Genomic DNA, 18,957 nt, shown 5'->3' on the forward strand with positions numbered 1-18,957 from the left:
CCCCAACAGTCTAACGCACTGTCGGTGTGTCTCGGAGAGGGACCCTCCCCCGGCAGCGCCCGGACGGCTGGTCCGCTGCCGAGGGGCGACCGCACCAGGCTCTCTGCCTGCCCGCCACCCTCTCAAGGTCACCAGCCGCCCCGCTCGGGGCGGGCGCGAATACCGCCGCGCCCCCATCCTTAACCCCATCCCATCTCATCCCATCGCATCCCATCCCCATCCCCATCCCCATCCCCACCCCGCTACACCCGCCTCCGCCGCGGCCCTCCCACCGCGGCTCTGCCCGCCCTCCGCCGCGCCGGGAGCGGGCGCGGGAGCGGCGCTACGCTGCGGCGGGGCCGGGGGCCGGCGGGCGGCGAGCGCTGCCGCCGGTGCCGCGGCTGGGGGCCATGCCGCCGCGCCGCCCGCCCGCCGCGCCGCCCCGCCGCCCGCCCGGCGACCGGCGAGGCAGCAGCGCCCGGCGGCGGGCGGGATAATGCGGCTGCCCAGCCCGCAGGCACCGCCAGCGGGGCTCCCCCGCCGCCGCCATGTCCCCCCCGGCCTCGGCGGCCGCCGCCAGCGAGGGAGGCAGCAGCACGCCGGTGCCTCCGGAGGAGGAGGCGGAGGGGGCCCGAGAGGAGGTGAGGAGAGCGGCCGCCCCCCACCCCCGCCCCAGCCCGGTGCTGCCCCCAACCACCCTCCCTTCCCGCCCGCTTTGCTTGGCGCGCTCATTGACAGCCCCGCCGCGGGCCGGGCCGGACCCCCTCGCCGGGAGCACCTCTCCTCTCCTCCAGCCCCGGGGTTGCGGTGCGGACCGGCGAGGGGGGGCGAGGAAACCCGCCCGTCGGTCCCCGCCGCCGGCAGGCTGCCTGTCGCTCCGGTCCCGCTCCGCATTGCTCGCCGCGGTGCCTCCGGAGCTGGAAGAGGCGCAGCAGCCAGCGCCGTCCAGAGCGGGCCAGGGATGGCTGGGGTGTAGGGGAAAGGGACAAAATCACAAAACAGAAGCGCGGGGCACTGCTTGGCCTTACTGCAATAAGAAGAGGTTGTTACATCTGGGGGAAATGGATATGGAGGCCCCCCCTTCCTGCGCCCTGGCTTGGGGGGTGCCAGGAGGTAGCACGGCTGCCTGGGTCACTGCGAGGGGATTTGCGGCAGGCAGCAGGGGAGAGGGCTTGGAGATGTGGAGAAGTCTGAGGCTATAGCTGGTGGCTGCTCTCAGCTGGAGGTTGGCTGGGGAGGGCAGAAGGTGCAGAATAGGGCAAACCAGGTACCAGCACAGCTTTGCTTCCAGGTATGCTGCAGTCCTGCCTCAGCTGGTGACTTTCTGGAGTCCAGGCAGCAAATGCCAAAAAGGTTCAGGAGCAGCAGTGCTCAGTGCATAGGGAGGGAGCAGCATGGGGAGACAGGTGTTTGAACCCCTTCGTCTGCCCCCACAGCTCTTGCTTGCAGCTTGGGCTTCCCAAGGGGAGAGAAAGCAACTGCACTGACTACCAAGACCCACCTTATGCCATAGGGCCGGTGGCCCATGAAGGGCAGCTAGGCAACGTAGGAAGGCAACGTTCTTCTGGTGTGGTGGGTTGTCCTCGCTCATGAGACCACAGCTCAAAGGGCAGCTTGACGGGGTCTCAGAAGCTGGTGCATCACTTGTCCTCTGCTGTTGAGGAGCTGTGGTTAGCAAGCACTGCATAATTCTGGTATTCTCTGCCTCCTTTGCTTAGGAAGAACATGCATGCCCATGCACCGTTATTCTATATATACAGACTTATATTTAGATATAAATAATTGCGGGAGAGGAATGCTGAAGTTCAAGGACTGGGAAGCTGTACAATTACTGTATACTCTGCGGCTGTTCCTCTCTTCCTGCTTCCGTTCAACAGCCCCTGGTGCCTTGAGCCCCGGCATTCCAAACAGATCCTGACCAGGGTAGCTAAACTCTAAGGCACCTTTTTGGCATGAGGACTTGCTTGTGCCATGCTGGGACGTAGTCTCTTGCCCCCAGTGCCCTGGCAGTGCTGGTGCTACATTGAAGACAGCACAGTGGCTTTTGAGATGTGCCAGAGCAAGAGCTGGTTTGAATGAAAGAAGCGTAGCAGGAGCAGTGCCTGGGTGAGTTTCCCTTGCCTATAATGTCCCCTGGCTCGCAGGGATTACGAGAAGATCGTCTGGGCTTTGATTGCTCTGTGGTGGCTGCCAACTAGGGTGTCAGTATAATCTTACCCCGTGGGAGCAGACAGAAGGGCTGCAGTCCATGACCTGCACTGTTTAGGCTAAAGGCATGCTTCCCACGGCCAGAAGCTATCACAGACTTGCATGAAGCAGCTGGTGGAGAAGAAGGAAGCTGCAGCCTTTTCTGACAGTTCCATGGTGTCTCATCTGATGCAATGAGGAGAGACCTTAGTGGGGAGCTTGGATTCATGGACTGATGTAGGGCAATCCTCTTTAGGTGGGGGTGGTCCTGCTCCCCTGTAGTGCCTGTGTAAGACTGTATTGACAGTGTGATGTCCTCATGTCTACCAGGACCAACTGCTGGTGCCAGCATTGCTGAACATCCCAGGACTATAGCTGAATCCCACCTGTAAGAGTCTGTTGGCCAGGGCTGGCAGGGAACTAGAGGGGATGTTTGGAGACTAGAAAATGGGAAATGTGCTCTGTCCTGTTTGAAGGTGCCTCACCGTGACTTATCTAAGGTTACTGTATCTAGGAGCCAGGCAGAGCTTCAGGTGCTGCTCAGCTTGTCCCAGCAAGGCAAATAGCACGAGCTACTGGCCAGAGCTGACTGAGCCCTGTTCCCTGTTGGCATCACATGCATACACCACTTAATAGTGATGATCTGAATCTCACTCAGCAATGCACTTCCACCTTGGAGGGCAGGAAATACCAAGGGACAAGCTTTTAAGCCTGGGAACAAGCGAAAACCTGTCCTTGTCCTGCTGTTCAGATGGCATCCGATGGAAGGAACCAGTCCTCCTCCAAGTTGCTGTGTAAAATGGAGACCTTGGTACCATTGCAAGAGCTGACTGCTGGCAGGGTTCCCTGGCTCATTGGTGTTCAGCTTTCCCCTTTCCTCTGCAGTTGGCAACACTGCCAGCCTGGGGCGGAGCCAGCTCTTTCTTTTAGGCAGGTAGTTCCCGGATTTGGGCGATAGGCATGTGGGGAGTGATGTGGGGGTTTGCTGGGGCCATCCTGACCAGGAGTTGCCAATGTCTATCGAGGGCCTTGGAAGATGATGGCAGTTCCTAGAAATGTCTGGGTCCTCTCCACCTGCCTTGTTCTGGGAATCTGAGGTTAAAGGGAACAGGGCTTATTCATTTGTTGCATGATGTAAGCAGATTGGCAGGGCAGAGCCATGGAAACTGATGCTCAGGAGTCCCACTGGAGTCTCCTGTGAGCTGCTGCCACAGCCTGGCACTCATGAGCTACCTGTGCCTTCAGGCTGCTTCTCTGTGGCTTTTTTTAATAGTTTTTTTTTTGGCCCCGTAGAAGGCTGTCTCTAGGACACCTAACCCTGTGGACCCCGGAGCATCTTGTAAAGTGAGGGCTTAGTGTTGTGGGGGTGAAATGGAGATTTCAGGCTGGTCTCTGCAGGGAGAAGCAGGTGAGAAGTGTGGGAGGTGAGGACATAGGAATACTTGTTAAATGGAGGGACAGTAGATGGGGCCAAGGACAGGCTGTTTCAGAGAGGTGCTTTACAGAGCTTCAAGGATTTCTGGAGTTGTTTAGTATTGAAAGTTGCAGGGTCAAGGCTGTAGGGGCTATGAAGGTATTTTGGTCCATGTGCTTGGCCACCAGGGCTCTAGGCAGGTTTATCCACTTGAGGCTTTTTTTGAGGAGAGGATTCCCCAGATCTCAAAGGCCTTTAGTGCAAGCAGTGATGGGGGCCCTTTCTACTACTGCCTCTGTCCTGTGCATTGTGGGCATCCCCATTTGCTTCATGGCTGCTCACAAGTCATCCCCTCCATCCCCTCCTGCTCATCCCAGAGCAGCAGTTGCAGGTGTAGGACTCCATCTCCTTTCACCTCAGAGGCAACGTCAGAGGCAAATGCTGTGTATGAGGGAGGGGAGGCTGTAGCAGCAGGCTGCACCGTGCCCTTCCCAATGTGTGTGACAGTCAGTGCCCAGGCACCTGGTGAGGGTTGTCCTGTGTGTTCTACGTGGTGAACTGAAGCACAGAGAAGACAGTTGATGGGGGTCCCATGAAGGGGTTGGCCAAGCCATGGCTGGGCCAGTTCTGCCCTCTAGCACTGCAGAGATGTTCAGGTGCACCTGCAATAGCGGATTTGCTTACCATTCTCCAGTGCTCAAGCCTGAGCAATGGGGGAGGCTGCTGGTGATGGAGAGAAACCCTGTTTGCAGTGAAGTAGGGCAAGCCTTTCGCCTCGTTCCATCAGACTGCAGTGGGAAGATGACGATGGCATTTATTTCAGAACCTGCTCTCCTCCCAATGACACTGTTCTGGGACAGAAAGGTTTTCCCTTTCCCCAGCTTTCTCATCTGCATGTTTATTGTGCTGGACTTCTCCAAGGCTAGTTAAGAGCTCAAGGAGGCAACCTTATTCAGCTGCTTCTGCAGGGGGGAAGCCATGGAGCTGGTTGTTTGCTCCTGTGAGCCCTTTGCAGCCTGGGAGAGAAGCAGGGATGCTGCAGTTCCTATTGGGATTAGACTCTGCAGCTGGCTCCTCCTCCGTCACTGCTGTGGTTGTATCCCCTGTCATTGACATTTGTTCATCTTTCAGAAACCACACCAGCATGGCTGGTGTGTATGTGTTTTACCTCAAAAGCCTAGGACAAACCTGGGTTGTAAACAGTTTACAGCAGGGGTTAGCGTGACCCTGTAAAAGCGCTGCAGTATCTAAATGCTGCGTAGTCCTAGGAGGAGACTAATGTGTGGACTAGAGCCCTGCTAACACAGTTCCTGGAACCAAGCCCGGGCTGCATTGCATTCCCTGCCACCCTGCCCCGGGTGGGTAACCACAGCGGGCTTGCCTCCATCTCCTCAGGGCGGCAGTCAGCATCACCCCTTCTCCTGAGCGGGAGGATGCAGGCAGCGTGAGATGTGAGGGGCTGGGGAGCAACTGGGAGGTGGAAGTTGTTTTTCCAAGATGGAATTGGCCAAAAACCTGCCTTCCTGGTGCCTCTTTGCCAACTTGTCAAATGAGTGAGCTGAATGCTTTGCTTTATTCCTTGTGCTCTGTTTGCAGATCCTGCCCCACCCCCCCAAACAAGGCACTGTTTCTGTGCAAGCCCTCTCACCCCACAGACACCCCAGGGTTAGCGTGTGCCTTTGCATCTCCCGCTCAGAACCCCGAGCTCCTCCTTTGGCTGAGCAGTCCCCTTATACCCTCACAGCCAGGGCTGCCGCTGCCAGGGACGATTTGTAACGCAGGAGGCAGCAGTGGGAGAGGAAACCTTCAGCTGCCGGGGTGGTGGCACAGCAGTCCAGTGCCGGAGAGCTGTGCTGCAGCCGACCAAAGGCAGAGTGATCCGGGCAGCTCTCTTGTAACTGCAGTGGCTCTGCCTGCTGGGTGCCCTCCCTTCCTCTCCTCGTTCTCTTTTCTCTTACCTGGGGTTCCCTTCTTGCCCCATGACCGTAAGGCTGCCTCAGTGGAGAGCTGCATTGGGAAGACTGGGGTGCACGTGTGGAGCTGGAGCTGCTGGAGCTGATGAGCGGAACCACCCTGCACACCTCACTGTTGCCTGCAGACCAGTGCTACCCCATCTGCTTTTCCTGGGCTCTGGCTCTCTGTTGCCGGCTCTCACTCGCAGCCAGTTGCCCCAAAGAGGTGGACTCAGTGCCACTGATGTTCAGGACTCCCCCTTGCCACCCCTCTGCTCATTGCAGGCTGGCTGCTGGGTGGGTGGGAAGGCAAGCTCCCTGTCTCTGGGATGCAAACCTCTGCATGTGGGATTCCAGGGGACCAAGTCCGGGCTGAGAGGCTCTTCAGGGAGAGCAAGGGGGATTTCTTAGAGGAAAAAAGAGGCCCAAATCTGTCCCTAGACCTGCCAGTGACATTGTGACCTCTGGTTCTTGCTTTAATTTCCCCTTTCATGCAAGAGTGAAAGTGACCCCTCCTGCTTTCTAGCAGCTTGAGCCCATTAAGCTCTTTGGGATCCTTGGATTAAAGACCTCTCCAGCCCAGTGTGCTCAGGGATGGGACCAGGCTTGGACTTCACTGCCCTGAGTAGTGTCTACACAGCTGGTGTTAGAACCTACAACAGCAGAGGTGAGCTCAGGAGCTGCACTGCATGCAGTTGTGGAGGAAAAGCAAAGCTGAAAGCCTCTTGGTGAGTTTAGTGGCATCTGCACAAAGCTGGGGTTCTTGCCTCAACCTCAGGTCACACCTTTGAAGATGGCTGGGTTGGATGGTATTTGTGCTGGGTGAAGTATTTTGTGTAAGAAAGCAAATAACCTCTTTGCATGTTCTCTCTCTTTGGGTGTGATACTGTCAGGTCCCACCGACCAAGCTGCATCAATACTTGAGACCTGAGGGTATTGCAAACAGTGACAGAGGTTTCCTTAAGTGAGGATTTTTCCTGGGTCTTTGTAAAACTTCGCATGGTTCCTATGGTGAAGGGACCAGTATGATTTCTTTCAAAAGTCCTGTGGCTGAAGTCCTGCTCTTTCCTCACCATGAAAAACCTGGGAGTTGTTTTTCCGGAAGTGTGGGCTTTAACACCAAAGTCACAGTGAGGTGCTCTTCTCTTCCAGCCTTGGCACCTTTTAGGACATTATTCCATATTTGCTTTCTCTTCCACCAGGGGTGGCTGTGTTTCAGTTATGGAAAAGTACTTTCCCATTTGTGTGGTTTCTAAAGCACTTGAGAAGTACTTCGGAGCCCCTTGGGCTGCCAAGTGTTGTGGGAATCGCTGTTACGAAACAGAGGCCTTTCCAGCTGCAGAAGGTCTGTTTCTCTGCCTCACAGGCACCCCAGGCTGCTTGTGCTGTCCTGGTAGGAGAACTCTGAATGTTGCTGTTGGTTGTTTCTGGGAAAGAGGGAGAGACTTGTGTGAGCGGTGAGAGGCGCAGTGGGATGAGCTGTGGTGAGGTGTTCAGGTGGGACAACCCATCAGTTAGAGCTGCTAGGATGGGTGCAGAAGCCGAGTTACGTGGGGGAGGTTCCCCAGCCTCCATCTTGCTGTGCTTCAATACCCCTCCCTGGGATATGACAGCGGTGGGGATTACTCCCCATTGAAGAAGGGGGATGCAGAGTTGCCCTCTGCTGCTCTCCTCCACATCCAGCTGGGCTCTGGCTGTCTCCCAAGGAGAGGCAGAGCGCTGAGAAGGGAAGCGGGGGTGACAGCTTCCCACACTGTGGAACTGTCATCCTGGGAGAGATCCCAGCCTCTGTCCTGCCCGCTGAGGTGAGGAGCTCTGTGGCATCTGCCATTTTGTCCCCGTTCACAGAGCTGCAGGTGCCGCTGGGTCACCCTGCTGCCTGCTCCCCTTCCCCCTGGCACTGCAGCCTACTGACTCCTCTCTTGTTTTCTCTCCCCTTCTCGTTGTCCCCCGGAGCAGCAGCGGCCGGTGAAGCAGTCTCTCAGCAAGTCCCTGTGCCGAGAGTCCCACTGGAAATGCCTGCTGCTGTCCCTCCTCATGTACGGCTGCATGGGAGCCATGACCTGGTGCCATGTCACCAAGGTGACCCGGCTGACCTTTGACAGCGCTTACAAGGGCAAATCCATGATGTACCACGACAGCCCCTGTTCCAATGGCTATGTTTATATCCCCTTGGCCTTCCTGGTGATGCTCTACGTGGTGTACCTGGTGGAGTGCTGGCATTGCTACACCCGCAATGAGCTGCAGTACAAGGTGGACGTGGAGAGCGTGCATGAGCGCGTGCAGCGGATGCAGCAGGCCACCCCCTGCATCTGGTGGAAGGCCATCAGCTACCACTACGTCCGCAGGACCCGGCAGGTTACCCGCTACCGCAATGGGGATGCCTACACCACCACCCAAGTGTATCACGAGCGGGTGAACACCCATGTCGCAGAGGCTGAGTTTGATTATTCCAATTGTGGAGTTAAGGACATCTCCAAGGATCTCATTGACTTGGAGAGCTACCCAGCCACGCGGCTCCGCTTCACCAAGTGTTTCAGCTTTGCCAACGTGGAGTCAGAGAACTCCTACCTGACCCAGCGGGCCCGCTTCTTCACAGAGAATGAGGGCCTAGATGACTACATGGAGGCTAGGGAGGGGATGCACCTCAAAAATGTGGACTTCAAGGAATACATGGTGGCCTTTTCTGACCCAGACAACCTGCCTTGGTATGTATCCCACTATGTCTTCTGGGTGGCGGCTCTGCTGACCCTATCCTGGCCCTTGCGGGTGCTAAATGAGTACCGCACCTCCTACGTCCATTACCATGTGGAGAAACTCTTTGGGTTCGACTATGTGGCGGTGACACCGGCTGAGGAGCGCTCCTTCTGCCGGCGGATGCCCCGTGTCAACACGGTGGACAGCACCGAGCTGGAGTGGCACATCCGATCCAACCAGCAGCTGGTGCCCAGCTACTCGGAAGCGGTCCTGATGGACTTGGTGGGGCTCTCTGGCTGTACCAGCTACTCCGCTTGCCGGTACGGGGGCTACCGGCAGAACTGCGAGCGGTGCCACAGGACTATAAGCAGCTCCTCCATCTTCTCCCGCAGTGCCCTGAGCATCTGCAATGGCAGCCCCAGGATCCCCTTCAGCAGCAGCCGCTTCTCCCTGGGCCGCCTGTACGGCTCGCGACGCAGCTGCCTCTGGCAGAGCCGGAGCGGGAGCCTGAACGAGCAGAGCTGTCCCACCGAGCAGACCCGCCTCTCCAGCCAGGTGACTGTGGAGGAGGAAGATCCCCCGACTTACCAGGATGCCCTCTACTTCCCCATCCTCATCGTGCACCGAAATGAAGGCTGCCTGAACCATGACCACCGTCACCTCCACCGCAACGGGTCCTGCGTGGAGACCTCACTGTGAAAGCAGAGGGCGGTGAGACCTCGTTGTCCATTGCCTGGCTTGAGCCAGCGCAGGATTTGGGGAGAGGAGTGCAGGGGAGGGAGATGGCCCAGGAGGACATCAGGATGAAGCAGACATGGCATCTTTCTCCAGCAGCCAGCAAAAGCTCCCCCCGCTGTGGCTCTGACCTCCCAGAGGGGTGAGTGCTGATGCTCCCCTGGACATGGCACAGAACTCTAGACCAACCACCACATGCAAAAAAACCAAACCCAACCAAAACAACCCCAAAACCGTAATTCATGGCATCAAGATCCAAAGGGGGAATAAAAAGACAGGCCTGATGAAGGGAGGTGGGTGCTTTGGCTCCCAGCCCTCACTCCAGGCTGGCTTGTGCTCCGAGGAACCAGCAGCCACCAGAAAGTGCTCTGTTGCACCTCTGCCCGTCCTGCTGCTCGTGCTGGAGTGAGACCCCTCGCAGGGTGGAGGGGAACAGGCCCCTTAGGAGCAGCGTGTAACTGCCTGTGCCTAAAGGTCTGGGCCATTCAGGCACCTGGAGCTGAGCAGCAGGTTAGAGCAAAAGCTGAAAACGGACGAATCCAGCTCTTACCCTTCCCCCCGACCGTTCCCCACCCTCCCCACGTTTGTTTTTTTTTTTAGACCATGCTTCGACTGTTACTCTCTTCTCCCTGCTGGAAATGGCACCGCCTGTAGAGGGTCCCAGGCTTGGCTCCTTAGGAAGGCTCAGCATGCAAACTCTGAGAGTCATCATCCCCTCGGTAAAGGGCTTTTGGTTTGGGATTACGGCAGCCAGGCAGCACCAGGAAGGGATGAATGTGCAAACCCAGATGGAGCGGAGGTCTGTGACGCTACTGATACACTTGCTGGAGGAGGGCTCAGCTGGAAAGAGAAAATGGGAGGCTCCCAGTGAGCTGGTGAAGGGGGAGAGAATGACACTGGGACAAGCATCCTGGTAATAGGCGGCGTGTCAAGTGGCTGTGGTCCCTTCCTGGCTTTGAAGCGTGTCCTAATTGGTTCAGACAAGCATCAAGGAAGGCTCTGGTAGGTTCAGCTGCAGTTCGCCAATTGATGATAGAGCAGCAGGTTGGTGCATATCTGCAAGAGTGAATTTTGCATGAGATCAGGCTGGGCTCTGCCTGCAGACTCTGAGCTGCAGGCTCCTGACAGCCTGGTTTTGTCAGAGAGCTCTGGGGGCTGGGAGGGAGAAATGCAAAAGCACATTGGAGCATCAGACACCTGGGATGGGGAAATGAGGAGCAAAGTGATTCCCCTTCTGTGGAGACCCCACCGTGGGTGCAGGACCCACAGCTGGGAGACAGGGAGGTGTCTGCTGTGTTGGCTGCTCTGCAGAACAGAGGCTGGAGGTACGTCAGAGGGTAACCTGCTTAAAACCAAGCGGTTTGAACTACAGAGGTTTTTGCAGTGAGGTGTCAGGCTGTGAGAAGCGAGGTGGCTTCTGTGTAGCCCATTAGCCTCTGGGTTCCTCTGCCTTGATCTTTTCAGGGCAGATTGGCCAGCTCTGCACTTCTGTCCTTCTGGAAAGGATCTTGCTCATGTTGGGCAAGGAGCCTTCATGTCACTGAAGCTGCATCAGTGGTTGCAGCATGCAGGCACCCAGCTTTTCCTTCTGCGTCAACGCATCCCCAGATCTCTCGTGTCTCTGTTCTCAGAAAAGCTGTCTCTTTTTCAGTCAGCTCTTTGCGGGAGTGCTTGCCAAATCAGCCAGCGATTTCTCCAGACAGCACGGCTCTTCAGCCTCACCACGCTTCCCTTGTCCACTGGGGCTAACAATGGCTGAGAACAGCAGGACTTGGGTGACAAGAGCAAGTCCATTAGCACTTGGGCATTTGAGCTTGGTGTCAACCTCTGCATCTGTCACAGAAGGGCAAGATGTAACAGCAAACAGTAAGGCATTTTCTTTAGTTCAGCTGGTCTTCTTCCTGCCAACTTATTAATGAAGGGTCTGCTTCTCTAGTCATGCTGCTGTACTGCTTCGTCCCAGGTCTTGGGGAGACGGTGAATGCACCCTTCCACCGCATCAGTCCTCTTTTGGAAACCATCTCCTGCTGGCAAGCCTGGAGTGGCCAGCACCTGTGGGAACTGCAAGGCTCTGCTTGGCTTTGCCCCAAGAGTGGTCTGTCCTGCTCTTTGTGCCTTGCGTAGCCTGGTTGGTGTCCCTTGCCCTTGTCCTTCTGGATCTCAAGTTCTAGACTCCAAACCATGGTGATTTGAACAGAAAGGCCCCTAAAATCCCACTCCATTATGATTCTGTCTTGTAATCTCCTCTTACTACCAGACCTAGGTGTTGGCTTAAATAAGAGGGTCCCTTTGAGAACAGGGAAGCATAAGGTCTCTAATGTGGGCACATCCTTCCCTGTGTTTTGTTCTCATCACTATTGGCACAGAATCGGGCTGGATGAAAGCAGCCACAGCCCCCTTGACTGCTCTGGGATTTTCTTGCTTAGTGATGACATTTGGTGTGCTGTGTGCTTGTGCTTCTCTAATGTAAGCCAAGGCCAGTGCTGAGGGTCCTCGTGACTCCGGGGAGATAACGGTGTGTGCTCCTATGTCCTGGTGAATGAGGAGACATTCAGTCAGTGGAGCTGCAATGGGTTATTAGTGAGAAATGTCATCCGCTTGTCCTTCCCAACATGTTCTCTTTGAAATCTCCTGCACATTGCTTAAATTAGTCTGCAATGGCTCCTCTTTCTGTATCCAGCCTCCAAGGTGCGTTGGACAGATGGATTTATCAAAAGTTTGGCAGGCCTTTTAGCTCCCTGGGGCAAAGACAGTTCTCAGAATAGGGACAAATCAGTAGGGTCTCTGTGCCCCGTCTTCTAGCACCTGCAGCAGAGTTCTGCTTTCATGCACCTTGTCCTTGTCTCTTTCTAGGTGTCTTCATGAGATTGCCTCAATTCATTCATCTGGCCCCATTTTCACCCACAAAATATTGCTCTGGAGGTGGTCTGTCCATGTGGGTACATGTGTCTTTGGGGCATGGTTGCTGCTCTGGCCTGCAGGATCTATGCAGAGTCTTCTTGCTGCTGAACACTTTCCCCGTGCAAATAGTGCCAGCTGCAGCTGGGTCCCAGACATAGTCCCAGTGCCGCAGTCTGTGGCCTTGGCAAACCCACAGCATGCTCAGGAGAAGTGGGACCTCTCTCACTAGTGCTCTCCACTGCATGCCAGGATTTCTTGGAGACCCTTTCTTTGTATTCTTGGCTCTCCTGCCCCACTGCAACTGATGGAGTGGTCCCCCCAGTCCAGCCTACTCCATCCTTTCCAGGCTGGAGACCTTACTGCCTTGTCTTAGACCCAGGAAAGGGGGATGGTGCGCATGGGCATGAGTGGGGAGCAGGAACGGGAAGAAAGGACAGGAGCTGCCTGATAGCTTGGGAGAGAAATGGTGGAGCTGAAGAGGACACACTGCAACTGGGGTTGTGCTCCCTCTCCTTCTCCCTGCCTGCAATGGCAGGGCAGCACGTCCAGCCAGGCAGGGGAGTTCATGGCAGACAGCTGGGCTCTCTCTTCGCACCCTCAGTGTGAGATGCAGCCAGCAGAAGGGATGTGTGTGTATAGGTTACCTCCTGAGTGTTGGCCAAGGACCCGAGTGCCCTAGGCAAAGGGCATCTGATTTAATTCTCCTTGCAGCTCAGGTTATCAGCACAGATAAGCCAAAGACAGTCTGTCTCTGCTCTGGCACAGAGCCTGTCCATAGTGGAGTGGTCCCATCTCCCCCACAGACAGACATCCCCCTGCTGCAGCTCCAGGCTGAGCAGCCGTCAGGCGTCTGCTTTCCCTGTGGACTTGTGTCTGCTCTCTGCCTTGTCTGTGCCCGTGACGACGATTCCTTTGGCAGCTCAGTCGATGGCCCAGTCTGCTCCTCTCATGATAGCCAGCTTCCTTATATCTAACCTGAATTCTCCCTGCTGTATCTTAATCCCATTACTTCTCCTCCATTGACTGGTGAGTTTAATTGGCTCTGCTCCTTTTCCCCATGGCTTTCCCAACACAAGCAGGCGTTATCTGGTCCCTGCAGCCATCTCATCACCAATCCCAGGTGTCTTCTTTCTCCCAGGATCTTACTGGGCAAAACCTGGCTTGCATGATGTTGCAGAGGTTTTCTGTGTGTAGCGAGTCTATCCTTGGTGCTCTGAGCCTGAGGAGAGGACCAAAGGTGCAAGCAATGCCTCAGTCTGTCAGGCTGGCTGTGTCCTCATTTGTGGTACAAAAGATCTCTTCAAATTGAGCAAAGTTCACAGCAAATTGAGCAAAGTTCACACAAAGTTCACTGCTGGCCCCTTATGCAAGGAAAGCAGGACAGCCTTTACAGCCCTCTGGGAAGGTGAAACCCGGGTGCTTCCCAGTACAAGGGGGCAATAACTGGAAGATCTCTGCAGTCAGACAGCTTTGGTTTTTTCCATACATCATTCACCCATTGCAGCTTTCCATGGGCTGAGAGTCAGGCTCAGCATTGCACTTGTCAGCAGGCTTTTCTCTCATACCAGGACAAGTGAAGTGGGAATGCTGCCAGCTTCTCTTCCTGGCACTTCATGGCATTAATACTTGCCTAGGAGGAGCTAGTCCTCACTGCTGCAAGGCAGGGCAATAAGTTTGGGTTATTTGCTGTTTCCTGTTGCTGCCAGTATACTTGTTGGGTACTTAAAAGCTCTCCAAATTTCCTGAACTAGAAAAAGAAAGAGAATGAGAGTGTGAGAATCTCTGGGTTGGCTGATCTTCAAGACACATCACCACCTGTTTATCCATCTTTCAGCACACACTGGAAGCTTCCCAGATAGTGCCCAACTCTTTGTTCATGTAGAACCAGGCGGTGACACCAACCAGCCTGGTGGTATCTCTTGAGCTCACTGCATGTCATGCAAACTACACCAGGGAGGGAGATTTCAGAGAGGGGTTTTGGGCTGAGCAGCTGTAGGGGTGTTTGTTAGGATGAGTAGAGGGAGTCTCATCTTATGTCTAAGGCCAAGCCTTCCAGAGTCACACACCAGGCAAATTCTCAAGATCATTGTTGGGGAAGCTGGTGTTTTTCCAGTTTTGAATAAGCACACCCCCCCTCCCTTTCCACTCACCATAAAATGCACAATTTAGAGGCCCAGCCTGTCCCTGCCCTCTTTGTTGTCTCTCCACTCATGCTCGAGAGGCTGCAGAGCTGTTTAGTAACCTGATGGATGTCCATGGAGAGGGGACTGCAGGAAGAGGTTCATTAAGTGGAAGTTTAGGAAAGTTAAGTAGCATCCTATGCCAGTAGATCATTGCCTGCTGATTAGCCTGTAGGAGGAATAATATCTTTTAAGCTCTCCCTCCAGCCTTTCCAACCATGGCTTCCATACTGCTATCTAGTGTCAGGAGGGTGCTGCCTTACTTTTAGCAGGGTACGACCTTGCTGCAGTGTGCTCCTACTCTGCTGCAGTAGCTGTAGGACACGGGTCTGAAACACTACAACACCACCAAGAAGTTGTGTTACCAAAGAGCTGTAAGTCTTAATTTGTGATATGTGCTTCTAAGCATGTTTTGTTTATGTTCAGTGGTTAAAATAAGGTCTGTATGAATATGATCTGGATCCATATAATCTCAGAAATGGGACATAGTTTAAGTGTTAGCTCTGTTTGGTAATACTGCCTCTTGTGATGCACGTGGGTCTAGAGTCTCCACTGAGACAGGTATGCATGGGCACCAAAGGCTGGTTCATAGAACCTGGGAGCCCTATGGGGACTTGGGGCTGAGCCTGACTAAGGCTCTTTTCCCCATGGGCATTCTGGAAAAAAGGGAAAGGGGCTTAGTCACATTTCAAGTAGAAATTAATGGGCTATGTTCATTCCCAGTGTAATTTTATTGAAGTCAGTGGTACTATACCAATGTGAGTTTGGCTTAGCAACTCCTCAGAATGGTCTGTCCTTGAGTCTGGACAAATTGATCTGTCACAGTGTTGCTTTGATGCATAGACCTGTGTCGGGACTTGGCCAACATGAATGAATGTTGAATATCTACTGTCTCTGCAAGCAGTGGGTTGAATTATTCTGCTCTACTGCCTCCATCACAGCTACTCCACCAAGGGAAACATTATGCCCATGGATGCGATCTCGTCAACTCCCTCAAAAGCGAGCTAACAAGCAAATTGACCACCACCGCACTGGGAGAGGAGCCGTCTCCCACAGGAGCATAGCCTTTCTGCACATGAGGTAAAAGAGGTCCCAAGGACAGAACTGAACCTGCAAGACCCATGGTGTCATGGCCTCCCCTTCCTCCTTCCCTCCTCACCTTGTCTGTCTCTCTTTGGGGAGGGACAATTTCTTTGTGGAGTTCAGCACGCTCCTCTTCCCACAACTCACAACCAGGCTCTACTAACAGGTACATCATCCACCTATGCAACACTTCCAGAAGCTGCCGAATTTTCAGGAGCCCATTTCAACGTGGCGCCTGGCCACCCAGCACTGAGAATAAGCACAGCGGCTGCTGGAGAGCTAAGTGGGTTTTATTCCTCCCCTCCTCTTAAGGAAGACTGTTTTTGTTGGGATTTTTTGTTCGTTTGTTTGGTTTTTGTAAAATTCATTTGGGGAAATTAAGCTTGTGAGAAGTTAGTGCCCATCCTGAACCCTCCTCAGTCCTTTGAACTTCGGAAACAAATGGATCACCTACTGTGATTATAATTTAGTGGACTTTGAAGTAACTTCACACACAGACACACGAGGTTCTTTCACTCTCCATCAGCACAAGCTGCTTTTGCAATCTTAGCTACTCACATTAGTGAAAGAAAAAGCCTAGCTAGAATGTGGTGAGATGACTTAGTATTTTATATAAGTCCCATGGTCCCAATGTCCATTAGCAGCACCATGAGCTGCCGTGCCATGAATTCGGGCTTTGGATGGCAGCCCAGGGCAAAAAGGTTTGGAAAAATCCAAGCCCCAGTCTATATGCATCTCTAGAAGCGGGTGCAGAGAGAGGGTCAGCTGAAGGCAGATGTCACCTCCTGCTCAGCCCAGCCAGAAGCCAGTGGGCTCTGTGTGTCCCACCTCTGTCCTCCCAGGGAGAGCCTGTCCCCAGAGGCTGAGCGGAGGGGAAGGAAGGTAATGGCACATCTGACAAAGCAGCGTGCACGGCACTGTTCAGCCAGTTGGCGAACAAGCAGTGACAACTAGATCCCAAAATAACAGCATTTCACTTTGGAAATGCCAACGGCTTTTTCAAACTGAAATGAGACTAAAAGCCCTTAACAGCTGTGAAGAGTGTTTCAGGTTGCTGTTCCTTGCTTAAAAAATGTAATCTTTGATGATGAGGTGGGTTTAAACACTCCACTTCAGCCAGCTCTGTTAGAAATGTGCAGTGCTGGTGGGAAAAAAATGCTAAAGGAAGACTGGGATGGTGGCTCTGTGGCTTTGCAGTGTGGTAGGCTGATCAAGAGCAAAGGCTGGAGTTTAAAGTCTTCCTCAGCCCCTGGAGATGTGTGACCTGGCCATCCACCCCAAGTGCATGTGCGTGGCAGGACGTGTTTCTGTGTGCACGGCCCGGACCTGCGGCCCTGCAGAGGGTCGGCGTGCCCGTGGCTTTGGTCTGGTGTTGCCCATCCATCCTCCCGCCAAGGGATTTTGCAAAGTGACAGAGCATTGCTTGTTCCTCGTGAGAGGAAACTCCTGACCTGGTTTTTGTGAGGAGATGGTGTGAAGTGTCACATTTGCTGCAGCGAGTGGCAAAGGAGCGAGGATAAAAGCAAGGAGCAAGCTGTGTTTGAGAAAAAGCTAATCCCTTGCTAGCTGCCTGAAGTGAGAGAGCTGCTGGATCTGCTCCCTGGCCAACACTCTCCAGCTGTTCTCAACCTCCCCAAACCTGATGTGCAAACTATCATTCCTTGGAGCTCACCAAAGCTTCCCCCTCCCCAAACTCCTCCAAGGCGGTGCATTTGCATCATTTCGGTCCTCTCCCTGCTAGGTGTCGTGGGCCTGCCATGAACCGCCAGCTGATGCATGATGACCTCAGGCACGCTGGTGGCCAGACCTCACCATAACCAGCTGGTTGGCCTGCTCGCAGCCCTCCAGCAATGCTCCCTGCCCTGGCGTGCCTCGTGCTTGCTTTCTGGACAGACAGCGCAGCCTGCAGAGCACTGCAGCACGTCCTGGCCTCACTTTTGCATCACTTCATGCTTTCCGAGGGAATTTCACAGCACTACTCTGAGCCTTTGTAGACAGGGTAAGTTTAACAGACTGAAGTTAAAATAATAGAAGCCCCTGCTGTTTTGGTGGTCCTGATCTCCAGTGCCCCAGTGCTGTCCCTGGGGAGGAGAGGCAGGTTGTCTCTTGTGGTGGTGTGAGACCACGGGACGGCATCGTGGTGAAAGCAGCGTGTCTGCTGGGGGCATCTCCGAACATGGGCTCTGTGCTTCTCCGCTGGGAGTGATGGCAGCTTTGCTGTGGGCTGAACAAGGTGCAGCTGATGGAGCAGCCAGTTGAGGAGGGCAGAAAAGTGTGTAAATGCTCAGCAAGACCTGTGGAGAGGAGGGGCTGTACAAGAACAGCCGTAAAAGGCTTTGCAGATGCAGTGGTTTTTGCGGGAGACATGAGGCAGGACAGGGCAGGAGGCTGCTGTGCTGGAACAGCAGTGCTGTGAGGCCAGGAGGCTGAGAGGGATACAGAGGAAGCGGAGCATTTGATGGAGAAGCCGGGGAACAGAGCAGGCTCTCCAAGCAGGCTGTGCTTGCTCTGGCCCAGTAGAGAGGCAGGAGGTATTTCCAAGCTGAGGTGCCCAGGCCAGGCCTCGCTGCATCATCAGAGCAGCGATGCTGCCTCCAAGCCCAGCACTGACAGCTCAAGCATGTGTCACCAAACCGCAGTGGCTAATGCAGCCACAAGGTGTAAATGTCACTAATGAATAAATTGCCTTGTGCCTCTGAGAGGCTAATCCATCACAGCTGGGGACGGGGATCTGACAGGCTCGGCTATTTCAGGCACAGCCTTTAGGGAGGAGGAAATGCTTCATTTCTGAGCCGTCCCCTCTGACGAGGGAAGGTGATGCAGGGCTTGGCTCTGCGCTGCTCCCCATATTTCTAGCTGCTTCGGCTTAATCTCTCTTCTCTGTGACCAAAGGAAAAAGCAGGAGAGGGTCTAGGTTAGCAACGAGTGCCCTGTCAGCAGGGCCTTGTGTGAGCCCCAGCCAAGGCAGCTGTTGAGGTAGTTTGGTAGGAGGTGGCTGCACACAGCACATGGGTGGTGTAGATGCTGATGGGGTAAAGCAGTGGGTCCCTGGTGACCAGAAGAGCTTGTGTCAGTTGTCTGGGCTGCAGGGCTGTGGCCTGCATGGTTTGTGTTTCAGGCCAGCAGCGCTTGGCACTGTGCTTTACAAACAGTGCACAGCGCCCCCCATTTCCCTCCCTGCTGTTGAACTCCATCCCCCAGCCCCTCGGCTGGCTGTGCAGAGGGCCGGTAGGTACCTGGCAGGCAGGGATGGAAGCTCAGTGTGGACACATCCAGCCCCACTGGTGCAAAGGGAGGCTGAACGCAGCAACCATTTCCACGCACAGCCTCTGCCCATCCCTGCTGCAGCCTGCTCCTCCACCCCGAGTCAGTGCTCAAAATCAACCTGCTGTCATGTTTACGACATATGCCAGTGTGACACCTTGCAAATTGATGCCTGGGTCGCTGCGAGCAGAAGTCACTGGGCTTGGGAAGCCGGCCACCGGTTCCGGCTGCCGCGCGCGCTGTGCTCAGAGCAGCAGAAGCTGGGCTCGCCATCTGCTGCGGGAGGGAACTCCAGCCCAATGGGGCGCCTGCTGCCGTAGTCAAACTGAAAGCGTTTGTGTCATTCCCCCTCCTTTACTACCTGGCACCCTCGTGTCTGCCCCATCACTCTGGCACAGACCCATGGGTGGGGGGATGCTCCCAGCTTGGCTGGAATCCCTCTGCTGCTGAGTGCCACCTGCTGCTGCTCATGCTGTGTAAGTGGATGGTGGCAGGAGCGTACCCCAGCTCCCAAGCAAGGTGCTGGAGGTTGTTCCCTCCCTCAGGCCACAGCTGGCCTCTCTCC

At 54.8% G+C, this 18,957-nt stretch overlaps 1 protein-coding gene across 1 annotated transcript; it reads left to right on the forward strand.

Moving 5' to 3' along the window:
• Positions 1-312: 312 nt before the first annotated feature.
• TMEM151B (transmembrane protein 151B) lies at positions 313-9,851 on the forward strand. The gene is made up of 2 exons (XM_065058117.1): positions 313-620; positions 7,492-9,851. The coding sequence occupies exons 1-2, from the start codon at positions 528-530 to the stop codon at positions 8,926-8,928; spliced, it is 1,530 nt and encodes a 509-aa protein (XP_064914189.1). The 5' UTR covers positions 313-527; the 3' UTR covers positions 8,929-9,851.
• Positions 9,852-18,957: the final 9,106 nt, after the last annotated feature.

This window comes from Columba livia, chromosome 3, assembly GCF_036013475.1.
Source record: "Columba livia isolate bColLiv1 breed racing homer chromosome 3, bColLiv1.pat.W.v2, whole genome shotgun sequence".
NCBI lineage: Eukaryota > Metazoa > Chordata > Aves > Columbiformes > Columbidae > Columba > Columba livia.